We start from the raw sequence: 25525 nt of genomic DNA, 5'->3' as shown, positions 1-25525 counted from the left end.
TGTGCAATGGAAGAAATTGTTCCTCTCATTTATTTTTTCTGACTTTGCCAACTGAATAGGTGGTAAAGATGTATGGTTATAATGAAACAAAGTTATGCATTTGCTTTCCAGGATAAAATTATCATGAATAGAATCAAAGTTTTTAAAAAAAGGTTTGGGTTAATAAAGCATTCATGTAGAACTAGTGCGGCATATGTTTCAGGGATGGCTTGGAGGTTCTGGACAATCGAGGGCTGATAGGTGCCCTGTAAGGAGTGTAGATCAGGCCCAAAATGTTGTCAGATGCCTTTTAAGGGATAGCAGCATGCCATCACTTTAAGGGATGTGTGGGCATGTGCTCCAGGTCCAAGTGAAGCTGAGGCTGGATCACGTGACACACTTCCCTCAAAGTGACGACGTGCTGCCATCCCTTAAAGGCATATTACACTCGGTACGATGACCTTGACAGGGAGGTTGCATCTCGAAAATAACTAAAATGAACCCCAGCCCTCTTAGTTTATCGAGATCTTTCTTTTAAAAACGTGACCAAGATAATCAGAAATAGCCAAGAGTTGCTCACCAGAATGGACTTTGCATCCGGCTTCCTCAAAAACTTTTTTTTGTTCGACGCGACTCTTCTTGGGACTGAAATACAGGGAAAGAAGCATATTTTGTCAATGTCGTCAAAGAATGCACATCTGGAATTTCCTCCCAGGCAATAATGGATATCAAGAACATAATGGGCTATCTCTCTCTCCCAAACACATAGCTGAGTCCGCCTTTCCAATGCAAGGAACAGAACTGCTTGTAGCTTTCTTGGTCTGATTGGTTTACGGTTCCTTTTAATAACTAGGCCTCACCACGGACTTCTACAGCCTGGTTCTTACATACAGAGCTGCTTATGCTGGATGGAACATTTTGCGGATGTAAATTATAGGGAGCAGAGTTATAATGATTGGGAAGGAATGAACCAAAACGCAGAAAGGAAATGAAATGGATAAATGTAAAAGGAGGGATTTTAAAAAAAAAATCCAGAGAAGTTACATTGGCGAATTTGTCATACGGTCCCTGAAGGCCTCGCTGCCAGGGGGGTTATCTAACAAGGAAAGGAATTGGACAGGCTGCAGCTGGGTCCATTGGAGTTTTGAGGGGTGGTCTTGTTGAGGCCTGTAGGGATCCTGAGGAGACGTGGTTAGGTGGATGCTGAGAGGATGTTTCCCCTCGTGGGAGGAACGGGAACTATGGGGACACAGCTTGCGAGCTGGGGTGGGCTCGCCCGTTTGGCATGGATATTGGAGGAACTTTTTTCTCCAAGAGGTGCGGATCTCTGGAACTCTTCTCCTTGTCTTGACTAACAAGGGAGCCAAAGTTTGTTCGAGGGTCAGTGGTCATGTGGCACTACCAGATGAGCCGTGATCATATTGAATGGTGGGTCAGGCTTGAGGGGCCGAATGGCCCACTCCGGCTCCGAATTCATATGTACACAAGTCATTTGTTTCTGCACACACTGGAAGCAATCCATTGTATCGGGGGAATAAAGATATTGGCAATAGTCCTTGAGCTAAATCAAAGGATATCAAAGCTCCAATTTAAAAAAAGTAGAGATCTTGCAAGTTTGTGGGACCTGGAAAAGCTGAGGGGTGCTTATACGTCTGTAGCCATGTTCCAGGTGGGTTTGTTGGAATCTTAGTGTCTGAGTCAAAATGTGTGATTATTTTTTTTAAATCCCGGGCGTGATTCTCTGATCCTGAGGCTAAGTGTTGACGCCGCCGCGTTTCTCGACGGCCTCAACGTGGCCTCAGCAGCAGAGATTCTGACCCTTACAGGGGGCCAGCACGGCAATGGACCGACCCCCGCCGCTCCAGCTGCCAATCCCCGGCGTCAGATGGGCGCCGCGGGTCTGCGCATGCGCAGTTTCTCCCTTCCCCGCGCCGGCCCCGACGCAACATGGCGTAGTGTTACAGGTGCCGGCCCGCCGATCGGTGGGCCCCGATCGCGGGCCAGGCCACAGCGGAGGCCCCTCCCGGGGTTGGACCCCCCCCCCCCCCTCCCCTCAACCAGGCCGCCCCCGGATGGACCCACGCCGAGGTCCCACCGGGTAAGAGCAGCTGTGAACGGCGCCACCGGGACTCAGCTTTTTTTGCGTGCTGCTCGGCCCATCCCGGGCGGAGAATCGCCGGGGTGGGGCGGGGGGGGGGGGGGGGGGGGGGGGGGGATTCTCCGCCCGGCCTGGGCTGAGAGAATCCTGCTTTCTGACATTTTGTGAGAAATAATTGCCTCCTAATTCGTTGACATATCTATCGGAGGGTGGGTCCTATCTGAAATAGTTTGGACAAGATTAAGATTTCACAGTCATCCGAGGGACTTGACTGTCAAACCTCAAAAACCTAAACATGCTCTGAATCCCCCTGATCAAAATTTTGGGTGTTACCATTGACCAGAATCTGAACTGGACTCACCATACAAATACTGTGGCTACAAGAGCAGATCAGAGGCTTGGAGTCCTGTGGAAAGTAACTCACCTCCTGAATCCCCAAAGCCTGTCCACCACCCACAAGGTACAAGTCATGAGTGTAATGGAATACTCGCCACTTGCCTGGGATGAGTGCAGCTCCAACAACACTCGAGTAGCTTGACGCCACTCAGGACAAGGTACCCTTTCCCCAGTCACTCCCTCCACCACCGCCGCACAGTGGCAGCCGTGTGTACCATCTGCAGAATGTACTGCAGAAACTCACCAACGCTCCTTAGACAGCACCTACCAAACCTGCAACCTCACCATGTAGAAGGACAAGAGCAGCAGATACCTGGGAACCCCACCACCTAGAAGTTCCCCTCCAAGCCACTCACTATCCCAACGTGGAAATATATTGTCATTCCTTCGCTGTCGCTAGGACAAAATCCTGGAACTCCCTCCCTAACAGCACTGTGGGTGTACCTACAGCACATGGACTAAAGCAGCTTCAAGAGGGCAGCTCACCACCACCTTCTCGAGGGCAATTAGGGATGTGCACCAAATGTTCACCTAGCCAGCGACGCTCATACCCCATGAAAGAACAGCAAATTGTTTAAAAGCCCACTGAAATTTGGCCTGAGGATTTAGTTAAATTAGCATGGTGAGTGGCAATGCTTGCTGGGTTCCTAGGCAGTTCTCTGTAATGAGGTCAGCAAATGCCAGAAATACTCAGCAGGTCAGCCTGTATCTGTGGAGAGGGAAACAGATTTAACGTTTCAGGTCAATGACATTTCACCAATGTCACAGCAGAGATGGGCGGAAAGGACCAACCTAGCCTCGTGCGCTGCCCATAAGATTGGGACACGTCGGGGCAGGCGGAAGGGTGGCCAGACGCAGGGGAATTATCCGCATCCTCCCGCTTTCTTTGATCTGTTCAATACTTCCAGCAGTTTCTCTTCTTTAAAACAAAATTAATTACTCAAAAGTCCTTTGGCAGCTGATAGATTTTCAAAAGGAGTCCTTTAACCGGGGTTAGGCCCCTACTTTAAATATTTTAGATGTCTGACTGGATTGCCCGAAATGCGATTGAATAAATTGGTATAAATGGCACCTATTTTTACGCCTGGAAAAACTGTAACAAGTGCACAATGATTCCTGCCTTTAACTTGCAGCAGCGGATCGAAAACTGTTTCACTCACGCTGAATGACACAGAACAAAATGCCTGTGAAACGTAATCCATCATTTACAGGATATATGTTAAAAATTCATCATTGTGCTGATGAGAATAACACAAGTGCTGAATAATGGATGCATGACCGAGGAAGTCACTCAAAACCTACAGAACAGCGCATGGCAATCAAGATGATTGGAATACTGGGGTGATTTTGACCAATGGATTCACTGATCGGTCATTGAATTACTGACACTTGTGTTGTCCCAATCCCATTCTCCCATCAAGGGTGGTTTGTTAGTATTGTGCAATCATTGAGTTAACTCTTAATGAGCCAAACAGAGGAGAGAAAATTAATCAGGGGACAGTCACATCCAACTCTTAGGTGACAGTGGAGTCACACTGGACCAGAATTTGCCACCCAAAGTATCGGTGAGGCTATTGGGGCCTGCCGGTCTTTAGGTGCACATATCGCTGCTTCAGTCAAGGGCAGGCATTGAGGTTAAAAGGCAGAAATTGAAACGTCGCTGGTTTGAGATAGAATCATAGAATTTACAGTGCAGAAAGAGAACCATTCGGCCCATCTAGTCTGCACCAGCTCTTGGAACGAGCACCCTACTTCAACCCACGCCTCCACCCTATCCCAGTAACCCCAGCTAACCTTTTTTGGACACCTAGGGCAATTGATCATGGCCAATCCACCTAACCTGCTCATCTTTGGACTGTGGGAGGAAACCGGAGCACCCGGAGGAAACTCACGCAGACACGGGGAGAACGTGCAGACTCCGCACAGACAGTGACCCAAGCCGGGAATCGAACCTGGGACCCTGGAGCTTTGAAGCCTCTGTGTTAACCACCGTACTACTGTGCTGCCCAAAGATGTGCTGTTAGTTTTGAAAAAAAATGACATGTGTGCCTCGCTGAAGAGGATGCTTCACTCGCACTGCAGCAAACCCACATCGGATAAAGTCAAATCATCTTGTTGCACGGCGTTGGAATCGGTAGCACCAGTTATTTTGAGAGCTACTCGGGCGCCCAAGAGGGTGCCCGCTCAGTGCACGCACACCTCAGTTGCGAATCGGGTTGGATGTCACATCGGTGAAGGAGTTAGCACAGGCACGGCCAACATCAGTTGGAGGTACGCAGAGAATGCAGATTAGGCCACCAATCAGCATGTAACGTTGGCTTGAAGCCAGCACTGCCATTTTGGAGCATGACCCTCCAAATAGCATCCTCTGTTAAACCTGCATACTGATCATGTGAAGGACCGCCACCCCACCTACATGTTTCTAGAGATCATCGGCTTGTCAGGAAATCGGGGAGCCCTCCATCGATGACCCGTCATCCCAACAGAACACCGCCCCCCCCCCCAAGGCGGTCCCTCCCCCATCCTCTCCATCGCCCACTGTCTACAAGTCCCCAGGGTTTCCCCTCCATCCCGCTGTGACACTCCACATCTACCTTCATCCTGGCTCCGAGTACTATGAAACCGCCCGTCATCCCAGCATCGGCGAGCGCTCACGGTGGGAGTTTCTGGGAATGCTTAAGAACCGGCCAATACAGGCAGCCATCTTTCATTTTCAGTGCACTAGGTTACTGGCAGGTTGGTTATGGAGTATGCAATGAGTCTGGAAATGTTTGGCAGTTTCTAGGGTCCTTCAAAGTTGCTAACGTGTAAGGGTCGTGACAGGAATAAGGACATCAACAGATTGTCAAATATTAATTTCTCTGTTATCTTTAGAAGGGTTACAATAACCTCCAGCAGTAACTTGTACATATATATATAATATATATGTATATTTATGTATGTGCGTGTGTTGTACAATATAGAAACTATTTTAAAATGATCAGAACAACATGGAACATATCTGTTTGCAGTGAAGCTAATTCTTTTTGTCGTAAAGACTATAACGACCATGAACAATGCAAATCACGTAAGGTAAGTAAATAAAATGTTGGCCGTCATCTTGGTCCATTAATTAGATTTCCACTAATTCATTAATAGCAGTGTCAGTGGGAGGGTTAGGCAGCTGGCAGCAATTACATGCCGTCTCTATCAATCAATTCTTCAGCAGTCAAATGGTCGTCATGTACTTGCGCTGATTGATATCTTAAGTACCCCTTTATTACTGTTAACTGTGTAAGCGGGAATCGCTGCAATGCTGGAAAGGGCAGGGCTTATATCTCTTTTCCCAGAACACAGCTATAATTGGCAGGCTGGGCGCAGACTGCTTCATCTCAACTTGTACAGTTCTTGACAAAACAATGGAGGACACAAGGTTGGGGGAGGGAAGAGGTAGTGCGGTCTGTTGAAACATTTAACTGACCTCAGATAATAACTAAAACAGCAGTGATAATTGAGTTTCTGCTTCTTTACGGGATGTGGGTGTCGCTGGCCAGGCCAGCATTTATTGCCCATTCCTAATTGCCCTTGAGAAAGTGGCGATGAGCTGCCTTCTTGAATTGCTGCAGTCCATATGGTGTTGGTGCACCCATGCCACCTCCACGCGTTCAAATGAATCGGCGGCCTCTTGAGTGTTGAAGGGGTGAAACAGGAATGGGTAAGACACCCTTCAAAGCTCGGCTGAACCGCAATACTAGTTTGGACTTGAACAACCCCGTACAGTGCAGGAACGACGAGGACGACTGACCCACGTGACTTTGGGCTGGGTTCTCTGTTTCAGGGACTACGTCCCCACCCCGTCGTGAAAACTGTGGTCTTTTACGCTAGAAACACTGGCGTCAAAAGGCCACAGATTCGCAGCCTTGCAGGGGGCCGAGCAGGGAGCCGTCGTGAAGCTCGCAGCTCCAGCTGCAGATACGGCCCCCCCGCACTTCCGGGTCAAAGGCCCCGATGACCCCCACTGCCCTGCGATCGGCCCGCCCCCGGCGAAGACAGCCGCGGACCGAGTCCGCAGCCGTCTCGTGAGTTTCCCGAACGGCTGGTATCATATTAGAAATACACCTTCGGAACTTTGGCCGGTCGGGGGCGGAGAATAGCGGGGCGGGCCTCCAGCAATGGCCGCAGGTGGTGGATACGTGGTGTAGCATACGCCACTTTTTGGAGGCCGGAGAATCAAGGAACCGGCGCCGGTCATGATTCCATGCGTGAAACTGGATTCTCCACCCCGGCGCCGGATGCCACCCCTTGGGTCTATCCTTCAGTTGGGTGTCAGTAGCCTTTAGGAAAGATTTAGGGTGGGGTGCGAGGGGGGTGGTGGTGTGGAAAAGACGCAAAACCGTCAACTCTCAAGTACTGGAGGGAAACTGCAAATCAGAGTGAAGATCTAACCCAGAAAGAAAAGATGGCCGATTCTGTGAAGGATAGCAGTGCCCATAGTGTCACAAAGTCCCAATGATGATAGCTCCACGGAAGACAACAACAAGAGTTTTGTTAAGGCGTATTTGAAGTTCAGAATGGAGGTTGCCCATCACTTTTAATAACAATAGCAAGCCAGCTTCTGAACTATGTTGCAGCATTAGATCGATAAATCATTGAGGTCCCACAGATAATTCCACAGACCTTGACTGGCTCAAGGAAATTTCTGCAGGTTTTGCCATCGTTTGTTCGATTAAAAACCTCCACACCTGTAGTCAGGCCACTCCACCACCTTGGAAGAATTGTGAGATGCTTGTATTGGCAATTCAGTCAAATATTCAGCATAGAAACAAGTAATTAACTAACATTAGCAAATACTTTCCTTTGAAATTAAAATATAAATCATCTTCAAATGTCATCTTTCCCAGTTTGATTGGTTTGACATCCATGTCATGCAATGCCTTACAAAGAACCATTTTAATACTATCAGAAAAAATATTGTTGTTCCTAAAAAAATTCTGTTGAACTTCTAGAATAAGCTTAAATGTCACTCAGTGCCATCTCTATGTTGGTTGACCATTATCTGTTTTTGAATATTAAGGATTTGCCAACAATGTTTTATGACCTCAATCATGGCCAATGTTTATATATGTGAGCCATATTCAACCATAGGAGTCTCAATTGAGTCAAGTCCTGAGATCACCTGATGTCCATACATAAGGAGGTTAACAGCCAAAGTTACTAAACTGTGACCAGGAAAGAGGACATCCCTTCTACTCTTGTGACCGAGATCAGCTCACTCAATTCAAGCCAAAGGATCGGAAGCTATCTAGGTCTTTATTGTCTGTTGTAAAAAATAACTTCCTTTTATATTGTGCCTTTCACAGCTCCTAGGTGTCCCAAACCATTTCAACGCCAATGAAATACTCTGGACCATCTTCAAATGCACTGTAGCATCTCACCAAGGCTCCTTAGACAGCACCTTCCAAACCCATGGCCTCTACTACCTAGAGGGCAGGAGCAGCACACACTTGGGAACACCACCACCTGGAGGTTCCCCTCCAAACCACATACCATCGTAACTTGGAAATATATCGCCGTTCCTTCACTGTCATCGAGTCAATATCCTGGAACTTCCTCCCTAACAGCACTGTGGGTGTACCTACTCCTCAGGGACTGCAGCGATTCAAGAAGGCAGCTCACCACCAGCGTCTGAGAGGCAACAAGGGATGGGCAACAAATATTGGCCTAACCAACGACGCCCACATCCTATGAAAGAATCAAAGCAACAAAGACAGCATTGTCAGAGACCCCTCCCACCCAGGCTTTGCTCTCTTCCAGACCTTTGCATCAGACAGAAGATACAGAAATCTGAAGACCCGCAAATCCAGACATAGGAACATCTTCTTCCCCACAGCTACTAGACTCCTCAACGACTCTCCCACGGACTGATCTGTCCCCTGAAAGGACACTATTCATGACGCCCTATGCTGCTCGTGCTCATGTCGTATTTGCTTTGTTTGGCCCTTGTTCCGCACTGTACTCAATCACTTATCTAACAATGTACTTTGTCGATTATTATTTTTGTCTACTGTGTACGTACTGTGTATGTTCCTTTGGCTGCAGAAACAGACTTTTCACTGTACTTCGGTACATGTGACAATAAATCAATCAATCAGTCATTATGTAGAGCAACTTGGGACATTTTCCTTCACTAAAGGCACTATGTAAACGCAAGTTGATGTTGCCAAGGAGAAATTCAGCAGATAAATGCTCAGAGCAAACCCCACAAAAAGATTTGACATGCCGGTTAATCTACACCATTGGTGTTTTACATTTACGCTCACGTGTGATCAACTAGAACCTACTTTTAACTGGAATTGGTGGAGGCGGATCTTGCACAGCCTTCTTTTTCTTTTTTGATTTGGGTTGTAGGAGGGACATGCTCCCTGTGCTCATCACCATTTCTCCTGAACTGTAAAAGACAAGAGTGTTATCCACAGGGCTAGTTCTCATCGTCCAATCAACAAACGGAAAGATAATCAGCTGGTGGTTAGACCCCATGTCAATCAGGAGGTGGCACATTTAGCCTTGCATACTTTTTACCTGTTCCCCCTGGTTTCCACAGTGCATTGATGTACGAGGGATGGACTCAAAGGGGACATCGCCAATTGTATCGGTGAGAGCATATATTCTTCAATGCAGTGATGGGCAAACTCGGCTCGCGAATAGGCCTCCGTCATCTCAGTGGGCCGCAAGGGAAAAATCAAGCATGTTCGCGAACTATGACCCCATGAATGACGATACATTTAATACACGCTGAATATTTCATAGCGAGTAACAGAAAATGCTCCGGCATTCATACACTAATAGAACCATCAACTTCAAATGGTAAAAAGAAAATAAATATGTATGCTTTGATTGGAGGGGCTGGTTTAGCACAATGGGCTGAACAGGGCTGAACAGGGCAGCACGGTAGCACAGTGGCTAGCACTGTAGCTTCACAGCGCCAGGGTCCCAGGTTCGATTCCCCGCTGGGTCACTGTCTGTGCGGAGTCTGCACGTTCTCCCCGTGTCTGCGTGGGTTTCCTCCGGGTGCTCCGGTTTCCTCCCACAGTCCAAAGACGTGCAGGTTGGGTGGATTGGCCATGATAAATTGCCCTTAGTGTCCAAAAGGTTTAAGAGGGGTTATTGGGTTATGGGGATAGGGTGGAAGTGAGGGCTTAAGTGGGTCGGTGCAGACTCGATGGGCCGAATGGCCTCTTTCTGAACTGTATGCTCTATGAATCTATGAAGCTGGCTTGTAATGCAGGAGAAGGCCAGCAGCGCGGGTTCAATTCCCATACCGGCCTCCCCGGACTGGCGCCGGAATGTGGCGACTAGGGGCTTTCCACAGTAACTTCATTGACGCCTACTTGTGACAATAAGCTATTATTATTATTATTGATTGGATGCAGAGGGAGCGCACGGCTCTCACAGTCAATGTTGTGAGCGATCAGCACGCACCTCACTCGCCCTCGCTTTACGTGCGAGTCACTTCAGTCATGCCTGTAGAAGACAAGCTACGCGGATGGAAATCAGCGGAATGTAGCAACTCTCCATGTGGGCAACGGTCAACAAAATGTCTCCCAGGCCGCACTCAGACCCTAGATGGGCTGCGTGTAGCCACTGGGCACACAGGATGCCTACTGCTGCTTTAAGGCCTATCCTTGACAGTAAGCAACACATCACCCCAAACACATAAGTAACCTTAATAGAAAGAGCCACACGTCTGACGGGACGCCACCTAAATATCTTCCAAACCAACGCAATTTAAGCCAAAATCTAAAGTCCTTTAATTGGAAGTCCAATTGAAGTCCAGCAACATTTGTACCACAGGAGCAGGAGTCGACCATTAATTTCTCGCTCCTCCAGTGGGTTAGAATAGATCATGGGAAATCCAAACACTATCTTTCTGCCTTTGCTCCGAATCCTTTGAAAGCCGCACCCAATAAAATCTCTCTCTCGCAACCTTCAAAGTTCCAATTATTTCAGCACCTACAGAATTGTCACAGTGCAGAAAGAGCCCATTCAGCCCATCATAACTGCGCCGGCATTCTGAATGAGCGCTGCAGCTACTGCCATTCTCCCCCCCCCCCGGCAGGTTCAGCTCTCCACTGTTGAAAAGTGTGGGCTAAACTGGGATGAAACCCCCCCCCCCCCCCCGCCCCCCCCAGGACCCCCCAAAAAATGACTTACCGGTCTGAATCTGACCCAAAAAGCTGATGGGAAACACCCCACCATCCCGTCCAAAATGGCACTTGGCGATGTTATAGTTTAATTCCGCCCAAAGTCTAATGAATCAATTAACGATTGTCGTAAAAACTCATCTGGTTCACTGGTGTCCTTCTGGGAAGGAAATCTGCCGTCCTTACCTGGCCTGGCCTACATGCGACTCCAGACTTGCAGAAATGGCCTGCCAAGCGACTCAATTCAAGGGTAATTAGGGATAAGACCATAAATGTTCACGCTTTCCAGCGACGCCCTCATCCCGTGAATGAATGAATAAATTTAAAAAACGTTATTCTGGCTTTAGATATCTGCAGTGGAATAATCTGATTATCTTGCCTTCTCGGAATGAAATGGTTCGCACTGTGGCTTCACAGCGCCAGGTTCCCAGGTTCGATTCCCGGCTTGGGTCAATGTCTGTGCGGAGTCTGCACGTTCTCCCTGTGACTACGTGGGTTTCCTCTGAGCGCTCCGGTTTTCTCCCACAAGTCCCGAAGACGTGCTGTGAGGTGAATTTTACATTCTGAATTCTCCGTCCGTGTACCCGAACAGGCGCCGGAGTGTGGCCACTAGGGGCTTTTCACAATAACTTAATTGCAGTGTTAATGTAAGCCTACTTGTGACAATAAAGATTATTAATAATTATTAATATTGTGAAGTTTCATGGCTCTGATTGCAAATACAGCCTTTGAAAGCAGAGGCTGTTTCACATCTGGGACCTGGTTCAAATCCAGGCAGAGGAATGAGATTAACCTTCCCAAGGACTCTGGGTGACGAGAAGTGAGGTGGCCGTTAACACAACTTTTAGTGCACAAGAGCCCACAGTCCCTAATCTTCCCGGGCTCCTGCTCTAAATTAAGGCTGCAGTGTGGGGATTGAAGGTGTTGCACGATATAATGCGAGGGCTGGTTCGTAGGAGCTGTTTTTCCAATATTCCGGGTGCGAGGTGCTGCTGAGGGAAGAGCAACGATCCTTAATCAGCATCTAAAACAACACCAAATAAGTTCAGTAATGTTGGAGATCTGCCGATTGCTTTTTGGCAATACACCTGGCCAGGAAGGGCTTGGAGTTGGTGATGAGTGCTGCCCCAAAGAAATAAAACATTTTCCACAATGCAATTCTCCAAAGAGTTATGCACAGACTGTACCTGCAATTGGGGCCTTTTGTCAAATATTTTCTCCCTGTGAAGAAATGCAAAAGCAATGAAGTTCTGCATACACAAAACAAATACAATTAATTGGTCGATTTTCCTGATAAGGGAGACATGCAAAAGTGTCAACTTTATCTTTTCGATTATCGCAATCACCTCTTGTTTGCTTCCTGTTTTTCAATGTCTGACAAATGATAAAGACCGCAAAAAGCATCACCGATATAATCCCCAGAGAGCACACCAATGTCGCATATAGATACAGATCTGAAAACAAGGCACAAACATTAGCAGGATAAACACAATGTAAACAGCAACAAGTGAAACTGTGCTAGCAGACAAATCTTCTTAGTAACAGAAATGTATTCAGTTGCCAGAGAAGGGAATAATCTACCTCGGTCTCTTTGCGATTTAGCACCATTCCTTTTTTTATGATTATTGAATGAGAAAGATCTAAACTATTTTGGACACAATAAACTCTCTCTTGAAATTAGCACATTCTGTTGAACAAAAATGACTTGCGTTTCGGTAGCACCTGCCGCAGTCTCAGGATCTTTGAAGCGTTGTCGCCGTGTTGACGTAACAAGTGCACAGCAAGCTCCCACAAAAACAGCAATGAAATGAATGACCAGGGTGGGATTTCCAGGTCTTCCCACCCGCTTCTGCTGAAGGTGACCCACCACGATGGGTTCCCCAGCGGCAGGATGGGAGAGCCGTGCAAAATGCCGCGGACGCCAGGACAGGATGATCCTGCCAGCAGCCAATGCAAAATCCTATCCTCAAGTCTATTTTTTTTTTAAGCGTTGCTGATTGAGAGGTAAATATTGGGCAGGACGTAAGGGAGACCTCCTCTTGTTCAAAATAACGCTGCGGAAGCTTTGAGGGCAAATGCGGCCTTAGTTTAACACCTCATCCAAAAGGCGAAACTCTTGATGGCGCGGTATTCCCTCAGGAGTTCCACTAAAGCGTCAGCCCAAGTTAGGAACTCAGTTCCCTGGAGTGGGACCTGAATCCAGCACCTTCTGACTAACAGGAAAAGAGCGTTACAACCAGACCCACAGCTCATTTCAATGCTAGTAGAATAAATAGAGCAACACATGTAACAAAGGCAAAATATTGCGAATGCTGGAAATCTGAAATAAAAGCAGAAAATCCTGGGGGAAAAAACTCAGCGGGACTGGCAGCGTCCGTGAGCTCTGAAGACCTGCTGAGCTCTTCCAACATTTTCTATTTTTAACAATAAATGTAATGGCTGACTAACATCTGAGATAACTTGCCTTAAGGATGAACTTACTGGTGGTCTTAGTTTGCGTAAGAGCATGGACCTGGACCCAGATTCAAACTGCGCTAAATAGCAAAAAAATGAAAGAGGGAAACGATTTTGCTTTTAAAAGGCTTCAATATTTTTGCTCATTCGCCATCTCCTTCAGCCATGTGTGTCCGCTCCACGCTACATACAACCTTCCTGTCAATCATCCTCACAAAATGTGGACTGGATGAGTTTACAGTGGGCTAAATAGCTGGCTTGCAATACAGAACAATGCCAGCAGCGCGGGTTCAATTCCCGTGCTGGCCTCCCCGAACAGGCACCGGAATATGGCGACTAGGGGCTTTTCACAGTAACTTCATTGAAGCCTACTTGTGACAATCAGCACGTATTATCATGTTATTAGATGTGGCCTGAATGCTCCACCCTTCATAATAACTCCAACTTATCAAAACTGAGCTGCCTGCGTCTTGTCCTACAGCATCTTGCTCCCTTTTATTTCTGCCCTTGCCAGCCTCCATTAGCTCTCTGTCCTTCAAACATACCAATTCGGAAGTTTCGTCTTGGCTCACTAATTTTTTCCATCGACTCCTCATCGTTGCTCTTGCTCCTTCACCACTTTCCCTCTTCCATCTGTGTCTTGCGTTGCATCAGCACCTCCCTACATTCCCCCTTCGGCTTTAGCCTCACACTCGGGAACTCTTCCTCTGTATCGGTCCGCCCTCCCGCTCTCCCCATAATAAGACTCAAGGCTGACAACCATTCAACTCCCAGGAGTTCCTTACTACAGCTGCTTTCTCATCTCATCTTTTCACCCATAGTAATCCTGGGGGATGGTTTGCATCTACCTTCAGATGCCACATCCTAGGAGGGCGTTGGCAATCACGGACTTCCACTGATGCTCGGAACAGTAATGCAGTTTGCCACTGCCATCTGCAAAATGGTGGACCAGGAAACTCTCCCACTCTTGCTGCCTGCCAGGAGGCATATTGGAAACATTTTGAGGCTGATAACCAATCTGTTTGGCTATTTTATGAAGACACCTTCAGTAACCATCAGGTGCTGAAGTGAGCCTTGAACCCAGAGCATCTAATTGAGAGTTAGGGACTCTACCCACTATTGTACAAAATAAAAGTTTGAAAAAAAATCCGGTCATGCCCTCAAATATCTGTCTTCACCACCCCCCGTTCTAATTTTCTTGCCTTCACTTCTGAAGAGTTTGGCACATATGGTTGTGGTACTTCTTCACACGTGCCAAATATAAGAAAACACCCTCCTGCAGAATAGTTTTTCTTTCTCCCGTGCTCAGGGAATTAATCTGGACTGACGAGCAACTTTACCTCCAAATATTCTCCGTTCTTCCTTGGGAGTCTTGGAAATCAACACAGTGGAAGTTTCCAGAAGTGGATCTGCAAGTTAAAAATCACGTTGTTTACTTGTGCTGCTTTGCGGACCGTCCTTACTACGTAGCTGCGGGAGTTAAGATTGTGTGCATCACCGTTATTTAGTTGGGTGACGTGATATTTCTCTCTTATCATGTTTCCCGTTGCTAATTGTCTCCAAACACCAGCCGCATCAGGAAACACACTGGAGGCCGTAACATCTGCCCGCAAAGGTTTATTGATCGTTTATTGAGTCAGACTTGTAAGGTCACAGGAAACGCAGGGTCCATCTGCCCGATGAACGAGCTGCCTCCTGAAATTTGCTGTTAAACGCAGTTAAGCTCGCGCAGTGTCACTCAGTAAATGTTGAAAGGTCAGTGATGGAAGGTTCCAGTGCAGTTTGTCAGACGATATTCTCACCAGATTCTCTCATGATGTTCTGTCTGCAGATTGCCAGTTCTGGCTGGACGGATTCCGGAATGTTTCCTCACGTGTCCCCCCACCTCCAACCACCCTGTACCCCTCAAACGACCCATTTTCCCAGCTCCATTGCCTTTCTTCTCCAGTGGCAGTGTCGAGGAAATCAATACTTGAATCGGTGAGACTTTAAGACAATCCTGGAGGTTTGGCTACCCGATGATGTATCCTGTCCATGAAGGATAAATTGGGATCAATGTTCCTGATTTGGGTGAAATTGGGAAAATGTGGCCAATATTTATGCCAGATTTCACTGGCTGGGTTAGAACATAGAACATTACAGCGCAGTACAGGCCCTTCGGCCCTCGATGTTGCGCCGACCTGTGAAACCACTCTAAAGCCCATCTACACTATTCCCTTATCGTCCATATGTCTATCCAATGACCATTTGAATACCCTTAGTGTTGGCGAGTCCACTACTGTTGCAGGCAGGGCATTCCACACCCTTACTACTCTCTGAGTAAAGAACCTACCTCTGACATCTGTCTTATATCTATCTCCCCTCAATTTAAAGCTATGTCCCCTCGTGCTAGACATCACCATCCGAGGAAAAAGGCTCTCACTGTCCACCCTATCCAATCCTCTGATCACCTTGTATGCCTCAATTAAGTCACCCCTTAACCTTCTTCTCTCTAACGAAAACAGCCTCAAGTCCCTCAGCCTTTCCTCATAAGATCTTCCCTCCATACCAGGCAACAGTCTGGTAAATCTCCTCTGCACCCTTCCAATGCTTCCACATCCTTCCTATAATGCGGCGACCAGAATTGCACGCAATACTGGAGTTATACTGGAGATTTCTCTGAGATTGATGCCAACTACTGCAGTGTCTTTGTGCTTAAGGAAATGAGCGCAATTTGAACAACCTACCTAAAGCAACACAAAAAAATCGGCAGAATCTCGCATCTTTGACCGGAAGGCTTAACCAACTTTGCGGGCTAGGCCTGATTTGGACAGATTGAATTTTGAACTAGCCCTGGAATCTGGGCACGGAATTGACGGAAACGGGTTGGAGCCATTTCGCCCCTCCGCAAAGCATTAAGAATTAAGCAAACTCAAGATGAACCCGCTGCTGCAGATCAGGTAAACGTAACCTCGCATTGATTAAGACCCAGGAGTGAACAGCGGGGGGACTTGGTCGACTGGAAGGTGGGGATGGAGTTCAAACTTGAGAGATTTGGTCAATATGGCAGAATGGAGATGGGACTTAGAAATGGGGGAATACGGTGGCACAGTGGGTTAGTCCTGCTGCCTCACGGCGCCGAGGTCCCAGGTTCAATCCCGGCTCTGGGTCACTGTCCGTGTGGAGTTTGCACATTCTCCCCGTGTTTGCGTGGGTTTCACCCCCACAACCCAAAGATGTGCAGGGCAGGTGGATTGGCCAAGCTAAATTGCCCCTTAATTGGAAAAGAATGAATTGGGTACTCTACATTTTTTTTTAACCTCAATTTTTAAAAAAAGAATGGGGAATACCGGCATACACCATCCAATCAGAAGCGACATGAACTTCAATGCGAACCAATGGGGCCATTGGTGGATAAGAGAGCCTCTTGGCACTGAAATTGATTTTTATTAACCAATAGTAAACTGATTGGATGAGGGATGGTCACGTGTCAGCCCCTCAGGCCAACCGCTCACCAGGCCAAATAAAGAAAAATTATCTATTTTGAATGTGCACGTGGAGGATTCTCCACTGTTTAAACAGTGTCTACACTGACGTTTTCCTTTGCTCGCTTGTTGAATGAATAGAGCAGTTGGAGGATGATGTAACGTCGACTCCTGTGAGACTGATGGCAGAACTAACACGTTAATGGGCTCAGAGGGCTGGATGGAGGATCGGTGAACCGATTCCAGATGTGAACAGTAGTTTGGAGTCACCCATGTAGAGAAGAACAAAATCATATGTGGCCATTCTCAGTAACACGGCAATCGAGGGAATTCAGCCTAACCTCCGACAAAGATCACAGAAAGCCCGAGGCACTGAGACCAAAAAGGCATGCAGCGTTGACCAGTGAGGGAATGAAACTATTCGGGCAATAGGATGATCGAGTAACAATCAATCGTGGAAGTTGGTATGTAAAAGGATAAGAAGAAATCTTCTCATTCGATGTTGACCAACTAGAACACAAGATGGACCAAACATTTCTGTACAATGTACGCAACGTAATCACTTAGTGGATGTTGCAAATCACAAGGCCGAGCTAAATTGAAGAAAGAATCTTTCATTTATATAGCAACTTTCATGGCTTTAGGATATCTCAAAGCACTTTTGAAGTGGCGTTATTGTTGTAATGCAAGGAATTTTAAAATTAATACAGGGAAGAGGCACTTTATAATAATAATATAAAAATCACTTATTATCACAAGTAGGCTTCAATGAAGTTACGGTGAAAAGCCCCTAGTCACCACATTTCGGTGCCTGTTCGGGGAGGCCGGTATGGGAATTGAACCCGCGCTGCTGGCCTTGTTCTGCATTACAAGCCAGATATCTAGCCCACTGTGCTAAACCAGGTCCTAACTTTACATTGGCACAGCAAGTGAAGAATTTCCTGAGATTGAGTGATGTGCACAACCTCCTGAGATTGAATGATTTTTGTTAGGCAAGGGTTTTAATGGTGGCATAACCAAGGTTTGTGGCACTTGCAAAGAATGTAGGGAACATTGGACAATGCTAAGAAACAAGCAGGTGCAAGCTCTGTCTGTTGATTAGAACCTTAGACTCTCAGACAGGACAGAAAGGGCCAAGCAATCTACATACTAATGAGCCATCTCCAGGGACAAAAGGGAAACATTTAGATACACAATGTTAAGGCAGACTCCCCGGCACCAGAAGAGACTAAGACAAAGCAGACCAACAGTCACCAGGACACACCCAACAATCAGGGAACAACCCCTCGATTGGAGGAAGATCGATACGACTGATTGGGAAAGTCCCAATTAGTTGAGGCCAAGTTCAAGGCCCACCCAAAAGCGTGCGAAGCCCTTTTTAGTGTAAAAGGTATTCCCCAAGGGAGAGTCTTCCTTATTTGGCTTTGGCTCTCAGTGAAGAGAGAGACCAGCCTCGCAGCTACAGCAGACCAAGTAAGTTCCAAGTCAACGCACGCTACGAGATAGACGCTCCTAGTTGCTACCCTGTAAACAGCTCAGCCCAGCAGCCTCAGAACTGAGCAACGGCCATTGTTCCTCTGACTGAGTGGGCACCCAAAGCTAAGTATAGGCTTTAGTAATAGTGGTAGTTTAGTTTGTAGAGTTTATGCATGAGTAGATTTGACTGTGTAAATAAATGAGCATTGCTTTTGAACTTACGAACTGGTGTATCGAGTCATTGATCAGTATTTGGTTCTGAACCTTGTGGCGGTGTCGAAAGATACCTGGCGACTCTTGAGCAAACGTAATTAAACAGAGCCAAATTAAGAGCCAACCAAAGAGAGCAACAACCCTACCCAACCCCACACCTCCACCCTAACACAGTAACCCCACCCAACTTTCCTGGACACTAAGGGCAATTTAGCATGGCCAATCCACCTAACCTGCACATCTTTGGACTGTGGGAGGAAACCAGTGCACCCGGAGGAAACCCACGCACACACGGGGAGAAAGTGCAAACTCCGCACAGACAGTGACCCAAGCCGGGAATCGAACCTGGGACCCTGGAGCTACGAAGCAACTGTGTGAACCACTGTGCTACTGTGCCCCCCTGGCTGTAGTGCAGTGAAGTGACTGTGTCATTTAACCAAGTATTAAATTGGAGATGTTTATTTGGCCTTTGACTTTCTAAGAATCAGAGAATCCCTACCGTGCAGAAGGAGGCCATTTGGCCCATCGAGTCTGCACTGACCCTCTGAAGAGTACTCTACTTAACCCTAGTCCCGTCACCCTACCTGATGCTTTGGACACTAAGGGGCAATTTAGCATGGCCAATCCACCTAACCTGTACATCTTTGGACTGTAGGAGGAAACCGGAGCACCCGGAGGGAACCCACGCAGACACGGGAAGAAAGGGCAAACTCCACACTGACAGTCGCCCAAGGTCAGAATCGAATCCGGGTCCCTGCCGTTGTGAGCTAACCACTGTGCCGCCCCGAATCATTGGGGCAGTGATGCTCTGGTTACAGTGCAGAGGGAGGCAATTTAGTCTATCAGGTTCATGCTCTTTACAGAGCGAATAGTCAGTTCTACTGCCCCATTCTGTCCCTGTAGTTCTGCTAGTTTATTCCCCACAGGAGTCGATCCCATTTCCTTTTCAAACCATTGATCGACTCTGCTTCTGCCACCGTTAGAAGCAACAACTTCCAGGCCATTAGCAATCGCTGCATTAAAAAGTCTTCCTCACATCCTCGCAACCCCCTCCCAACCACCCTCCCACATCTTAAATCTGCGTCCCTTAGTCGTTGTGCCACCAATGGGAGAAGTTTCCTTCATCTGCTTTGTCACCTGACGTACTCTCGTAAACCGCCATCAAATCTCTTCTCAATCTGCACTCCCAAGGCGAATATTCCCAGCTTCTCCAGCCTAACCTTGCAGCCAAATTTCCTCATTCTTGGAACCATTCGCGTAAATCACATCCATCAGAACTTGCAAACGTACGAATTAGGAGCAGGAGTCGGCCACTCGGCCCCTCGAGCCAATTCAATACGATCATGGCTGATGTGATTGTAACCTCAACCCCACATTCTTCGTGACCCCCCCCCGGTAACCTTTCACCCCCCTGTTAATCAAGAATCTATCGTGCTCCACTTTAAAAATAGTCAAAGATTCCACTTCCACTGCCCTTTGAGTTCCAAAAATTCATGTCTGAGGGAAGAAAGTTCTCCTCATCTCGATCTTAAATGAGCGGCCCCTTATTTTTAAACAGTGACCCCCGGTTCGAGATTCTCCGACAAGAGCAAACATCGTCGAAAAATCCACCCCGTGAGTACCCCTTCAGGACATTAATGGCTTTGATCAAGTTGTCTCTGACTCTTAACGCTGGTGGATACAAACCTAACCTCTCCAATATTTCCTCATAAGACAACCCGCCCATTCGTGGCATTGGTCTAATAAACCTTCCCTGAACCGTTCAGAGGTTCCTATCGTGTTAACATGCAATTCAATCTGAGAGGGGGAAATCATTTTACCTTCAAAGGGTGTCCAGGTTTCGCTTCTGCTCTCCGAGACCTGCACAGTAGTAGTCTGTGGTACACGCACTGTGAACAAATTCAAAGTGAATGAAAATAACCATGCGATTTTTGAATTCCTTTCATCTTTATCATCAAATGCGTAGGTTTAAAGACTTTGGTTTTTGTTGAAGATCCTCATGTGCAACATGTTCTTTTTCTTACTGTCAATATCCGGAGCAGCTGACACAGTTGTAACTGCTGGTACTCTTCCAGCATCGCTTACCTTTTAGAGGTTCGAGAATGTGGCTCACCACCCCTTCTAAAGGGCAATTAGGAATGCAAAGTAAATGCTGGATGATTTGCCCACGTCCGCGAAAAGCTAAAAAGAAAGATGTGGATCTAAAGGGGGACTTATGGGATGGGGTGTTCGAGGGAGGACTAGTTGGCCACAGTGGGTGAGACTTAAACCTTCCTTGTGGAGCCTGGTCACTAGCTGCCCATTTCGGGTTCCGTCAGAGCCACTTCCTTGCAGAAGGAGGCCATTCGGCCCATCACGTCTGTACCACATCGCCAAATGCGCATATTCACTTTGCGCCATTCTCCTGTCTTCTCCCCATAACCCCGCACATTCTTGGTTTTTACTAGCGCTCTACTTCCCTCCCGAAAGCTTCGATTGAACCTGCCTCCAGCATACGCTCAGTCAGTGCATTCCAAACCTTTTAAAGGTTCTTTCTCACATCGTTCTCAATCCTTTCACGAGCGAGAACAGTTTCTCCCTATCTATTCTGGCCATACCCTTCATAATTTTGGATACCTCTATTAAGTCTCTTATTCATTCAGCTTGCGGCCTCATTACAGCCTTGGTTCAAACCCAACAAAGCGCTGAACTCCAGAGCTGAGGTGAGAGTGGCTGCCCTTGACATCAAGGCAGCATTTAACCAAGTGTGGCATCAAGGAGCCTGAGCAAAATTGGAATCAATGAGAATTGGGGGAAAACTCCCCTGATTGGAGCCATTCCCAGCACAAAGGAAGAGTCCAGGTCTCCACTGCAGGAGTTCCTCAGGGTAGTGTCTTAGGCCCAACCATCTTCAGCTGCTCAATCAATGGCCTTCCCTCCATCATAAGGTCAGAAGTAGGGATGTCCACTGATGATTACACAATGTTCAGCACATTTGCTACTGAACAGATACTAAAATAGTCCATGACCATATGCAACAAGACCTGGACATCCAGGCTTGGGCTGATAAGTGGCAAGACGCATACGACACAAGTGCCATGCAATGACCATCTCTGACAATCTCCTCTTTACATTCAATGGCATTACCATCACTGAATCCCCCACTATCAACATCCTTGGGGGTTACTATTGACCAGAACTGAACTGGATTGGCCATATAATTGCTGTGGCTGCCAGAGCAGGTCAAAGGTTAGGAATCCTGCAGTGAGTACTTCACCTTCTGACCCCCCAAAGCCTGTCCACCATCTACAAGGCACAAGACAGGAGTGTAATGGAATACTCTCCACTTGCCTGGATGAGTACAGCTTCAACAGCACTGAAGAAGCTCGACACCATCCAGGACAAAGCAGCCCTGCTTGATTGACACCCCATCAACCACCTTCAACATTCACCCCCTCCCCGCCGGCACTCAGTGGCAATGGTGTTTGCCAGCTGCAAGATGCACTGCAGAAACTCACCAAGGCTTTGTCAACACCACCTTTCAAACCCATGACCTCTGCAGCCTAGGAGGACAAGGGTGGCAGACAAATGGGAACCCCGCCACCTAGAAGTTCCCCTCCAAGCCATTCACCCTTCCTTTACTGCTGCCGGTCAAAGTCCTGGAACTCCCTTCCTAACAGCACAGTGGGTGTACCTACATCACATGGTTCAAGAAAGTGGCTAACCATCGCCTTCTCTGGGGCAATTAGGGATGAGCACATCCCGGAAACAAATAAAAATTAAGTTGCTGCTTCAAATATATCAAACACCAATCCAGATATTCAAGATCAATCCCCCTAACCTCAGGCCTTTGCCTCCTGTTCAGAAGTACTGGTTCAAATTGAAACAGGACAAGTCTGGCTTCAGTTTATTTTTTAACCCATTCCCCCACCCTATTACCCAATCTTTTTAAGTCCCATAACATTCGGTCCTGTAGCCCAGCAGTTTGCCAACTGGGAGCGACATTCTTTCTTATTGAGGGCAGGAACCTGATCACCAGATGTCAGGCTGTATGGGGCACTGGCCTGGCCTATTTCTCACTCCTGTGCAACGCTGATTCTCCCGAGCCATCTTCCACTCTTATCTGGAGGTTGAAAATGGACCATGATCGCATGGACTCAATGTACAAACCTTTAGCCAAAGAGAGGAAAAATGCACCCAACATCACCCTTATCCTGACGGCCACCTTTGTGGGCAGTTGCTTCAAACACTGAATGTCACTGTAGGTTGAGTATCTACCTGCCCCTGGCGTTGTGAAGGACTGGTCCGGCTACGTTGTCGCGAAATACTCCAAGCAGTTAGACCGCCTTTCACTTCAGGAAAGGTTAATCAGAAAAACGCCTTCGACCAGAACTCCATCAGGCGGTAGTCCACATGTAAATCCCAAGAGGCCCTAAGGAAAAGGAGGTGGTCGATCCCATCGCATGGTTTCCTGAGCAGACTGCCTCATCGCCAGAACTTTCAGCCAAACATCAAGAGGTAGGTAGGGTGGCGGTAAGAAAGGCCCTCCTAGTCATATTCTTCCGACACACTTGGGAGTCCCACCCCCCCACTTTGTACGTTGCCCTTGAGTTGGCGGTGCTGGGGAAAAAATTGTTGTTTACCTCCTCCTGGAATACACCTTTTCAAAGAAGATCTGGAGAGGGATGCAGTGGTTAATACTGATGTTCACTCCTGAGGAGCTCCATGAGGCAGAACTCTGTGCTCTCCGGGCTACTCCCAGGGATGCACACCTGGATAGATATCAAGGGCAGCACGGTAGCACACTGGCTAGCACTGTGGCTTCACACGCCAAGATCCCAGGTTTGATTCCTTGTTGTGTCACTGTCTGTGCGGAGTCTGCATGTTCTCCCCATGTCTTGGTTCCTCACCCGGTTTCCTCCGGCTGCTCCGGTTTCCTCCCACAGTCCAAAGACATGGAGGCTAGGTAGATTGGTCATGCTAAATTGCCCTTAGTGTCAAAGGAAGGTTAGGAGGGGTTATTGGGTTACGGGGATAGGGTGGAAGTGAGGGCTTAAGTGGGTTGGTGCAGACTCGATGGGCCGAATGGCCTCCTTCTGCACTGTATGTTCTATGTTTTAACCCTGACTGGAGGATCATCAACTCGGCAAAGGATGCTCTTCGGTTTCCCCGAAGCCCGCTGGGTCTTCTATTGCAAAGAGTTGTCTTCGACCACGAGTTGCAGACGGGCACATTCCGAGGTCCAGGACTAGGTGCTGAGGGATGCACTAAAGCATGGGGCAGCTGCCCCAGAGGCGCAATGGGGGAAGGTCGCTGTCTACGGCCTTTCAGCGCGAGTACACTGAGGAGCTGGAACATCTGTCGAACCCCTTGCACGATATGACTGACATTGAATATATTTTGAGAATGAGGAACCTCAGAGAGAAACAGGCTACATGAAGGAATTTTATTGCCCTTTCTGCAGTTTTTCAACGTGAAATGTTTTGCCCCACAGGCGGTGTGCCTGACATGGAATGTAGATTGTAACTATGAAGAGAATGAGGGGTCAGTCACTCGGGGTCATAGGTTTAAAGTCCGTGGGGTAAAGTTTAGAGGAGATGTGCGAGGCAGGTTTTTTTACACAGAGGGTGGAGTGCCTGGAACGCGTTGCCTGGGGAGGTTATGGAAGCAGATACATTAACGGCGTTCAAAAGGCATCTCGACAAATACATGGGTAGGATGGGTATAGAGGGATACGGCACTGAAGTGCTAAGAGTTTTGGCCAAGGGTGGTATCATGGCCGGTACAGGCTTGGAGGGCCGAAGGGCCTGTTCCTGCGCTGTATTGTTCTTTTTATAGAGGCATCTAAGAGTGGGAAATACCGTATGGAGACAAGCCAAATTTTAGGGCACTTTTTGTAATTTTCAAGTTGTTATATGTACCTTTACGAATAAAGCATATTTTTGGGGGAAAGAATCTTCTAGTCGAGAGACTGACCACAATTATTGGCCCATTACACGTTTTGGAGTTACTTTGTAATTTTTATTGAGATCATTTTGTCTTCTGCATTTCGGGTCAGTGCAGACTCGATGGGCCAAATGGTCTCCTTCTGCACTGTGGGGGATTCTATGATTTCAAGCTATTCCTGTCGCTTGCAGGAAGCATTGTCATTTGCCCATATTTCAGGGTGGATTCATAAAGTAATGCGAGTATGAACAGAAAACCCTTTTGGTCTTCGGGCTCCTTGATTCGCGTGAGATGGTTGCATATTGGTAATATCACTGGACTCGTAATCCAGGGAGCTGCTGACTGACGCTCTGGAATCTAGTCCAAATCTCACCATGGCAACTGGTGGAATTTTAAATTCAATGAATAAATCTGGAATTGCAAGCTAGACTCAGTAATCAGGAAAAGATCACCAATTGCCATAAAAACCCATCTAAATATCCTTTAGGGAAGGAAATCTGCCACCCTTACCTGACCTGGCCGACATGTGACCTTGGATCAATAGCAATGTGATTGACTCTTAACTGCCCTCTGAAATGGGCCAACAAGCCACTCAGTTCAAGGGCAAATAGGGATGGTAACAAACTCTGGGCCTCGTCAGTGATGTCAATGAGAGAATGTTAAAGCAGATGAAAGCCAATGAGCTCTAAAATCACATTAGATACATTAGAAATTTAGTAATACTTATCATGTCGTTTTATAGCTTTTTTTGTCACATAATTTTGCATTCATCTCATTATTATCCACCTTGCTCTCTCCGTGGACACTTCTTGCGTGGGATCATTGCAGCACCGTGAGCCATTAGACACTTCAACTAATGGTGGACGGCATGTCGGCACAGGCATTAGCACTGCTGCCTCTCAGCGCCAGGGAACCGGGTTCGATTCCAACCTTGGGTGACTGTGGAGTTTGCACGTTCTCCCCGTGTCCGCGTGGTGCTCCGGTTCCCCCCCCCCCCCACAATCCAAAGATGTGTAGGTTAGGTGGATTGGCCATGCTAAATTGCCCCTTAGTGACCAAAGATGTGCACGTTAGGTGGATTGGCCATGATAAATTGCCCCTTAGTGTCCAAAAGGTTAGGTCGAGTTACGGGATTACAGGGATAGGGCAGGAGATTTGGGCTAGGTGAGGGCTCTTTCGGAGGATGGGTGCCGACTCGATGGGCCGAGTGGCGTCTATGATTCGAATCAGGCTGCTTTATTCAAATAACTTAACTTGCTGAAGGCATCTCCTTCCTCTGGAGTAACTCATTTCAAAATTTTGTTTAATGGATCACTGGGGATTCGTACCGTATTCTATAT

The 25525-nt window shown here is 47.4% G+C and overlaps 1 protein-coding gene across 2 annotated transcripts in view; it reads right to left on the bottom strand.

Moving 5' to 3' along the window:
- vstm4a (V-set and transmembrane domain containing 4a) overlaps positions 1 to 25525 on the bottom strand; it is a 58912-nt gene that overhangs the window by 13473 nt on the left and 19914 nt on the right. Inside the window, exons 3-8 of one of the 2 annotated variants that reach the window (XM_072491725.1) lie at positions 20081 to 20149; positions 14448 to 14516; positions 12000 to 12107; positions 11841 to 11874; positions 8794 to 8900; positions 560 to 624 (exon numbers count right to left, since the gene is read on the bottom strand). In XM_072491725.1, the coding sequence (XP_072347826.1) occupies positions 560 to 624; positions 8794 to 8900; positions 11841 to 11874; positions 12000 to 12107; positions 14448 to 14516; positions 20081 to 20149 (452 nt within the window). The remainder of the gene's footprint in view (positions 1 to 559; positions 625 to 8793; positions 8901 to 11840; positions 11875 to 11999; positions 12108 to 14447; positions 14517 to 20080; positions 20150 to 25525) is intronic. The other variant, XM_072491726.1, reaches the window with a different exon arrangement.

The sequence above is a fragment of the Scyliorhinus torazame genome, chromosome 28 (assembly GCF_047496885.1).
Source record: "Scyliorhinus torazame isolate Kashiwa2021f chromosome 28, sScyTor2.1, whole genome shotgun sequence".
Classification (NCBI taxonomy): domain Eukaryota; kingdom Metazoa; phylum Chordata; class Chondrichthyes; order Carcharhiniformes; family Scyliorhinidae; genus Scyliorhinus; species Scyliorhinus torazame.
Note: the sequence above shows the minus strand (reverse complement) of the source record. Positions and strands in the feature narration are given on the sequence as shown.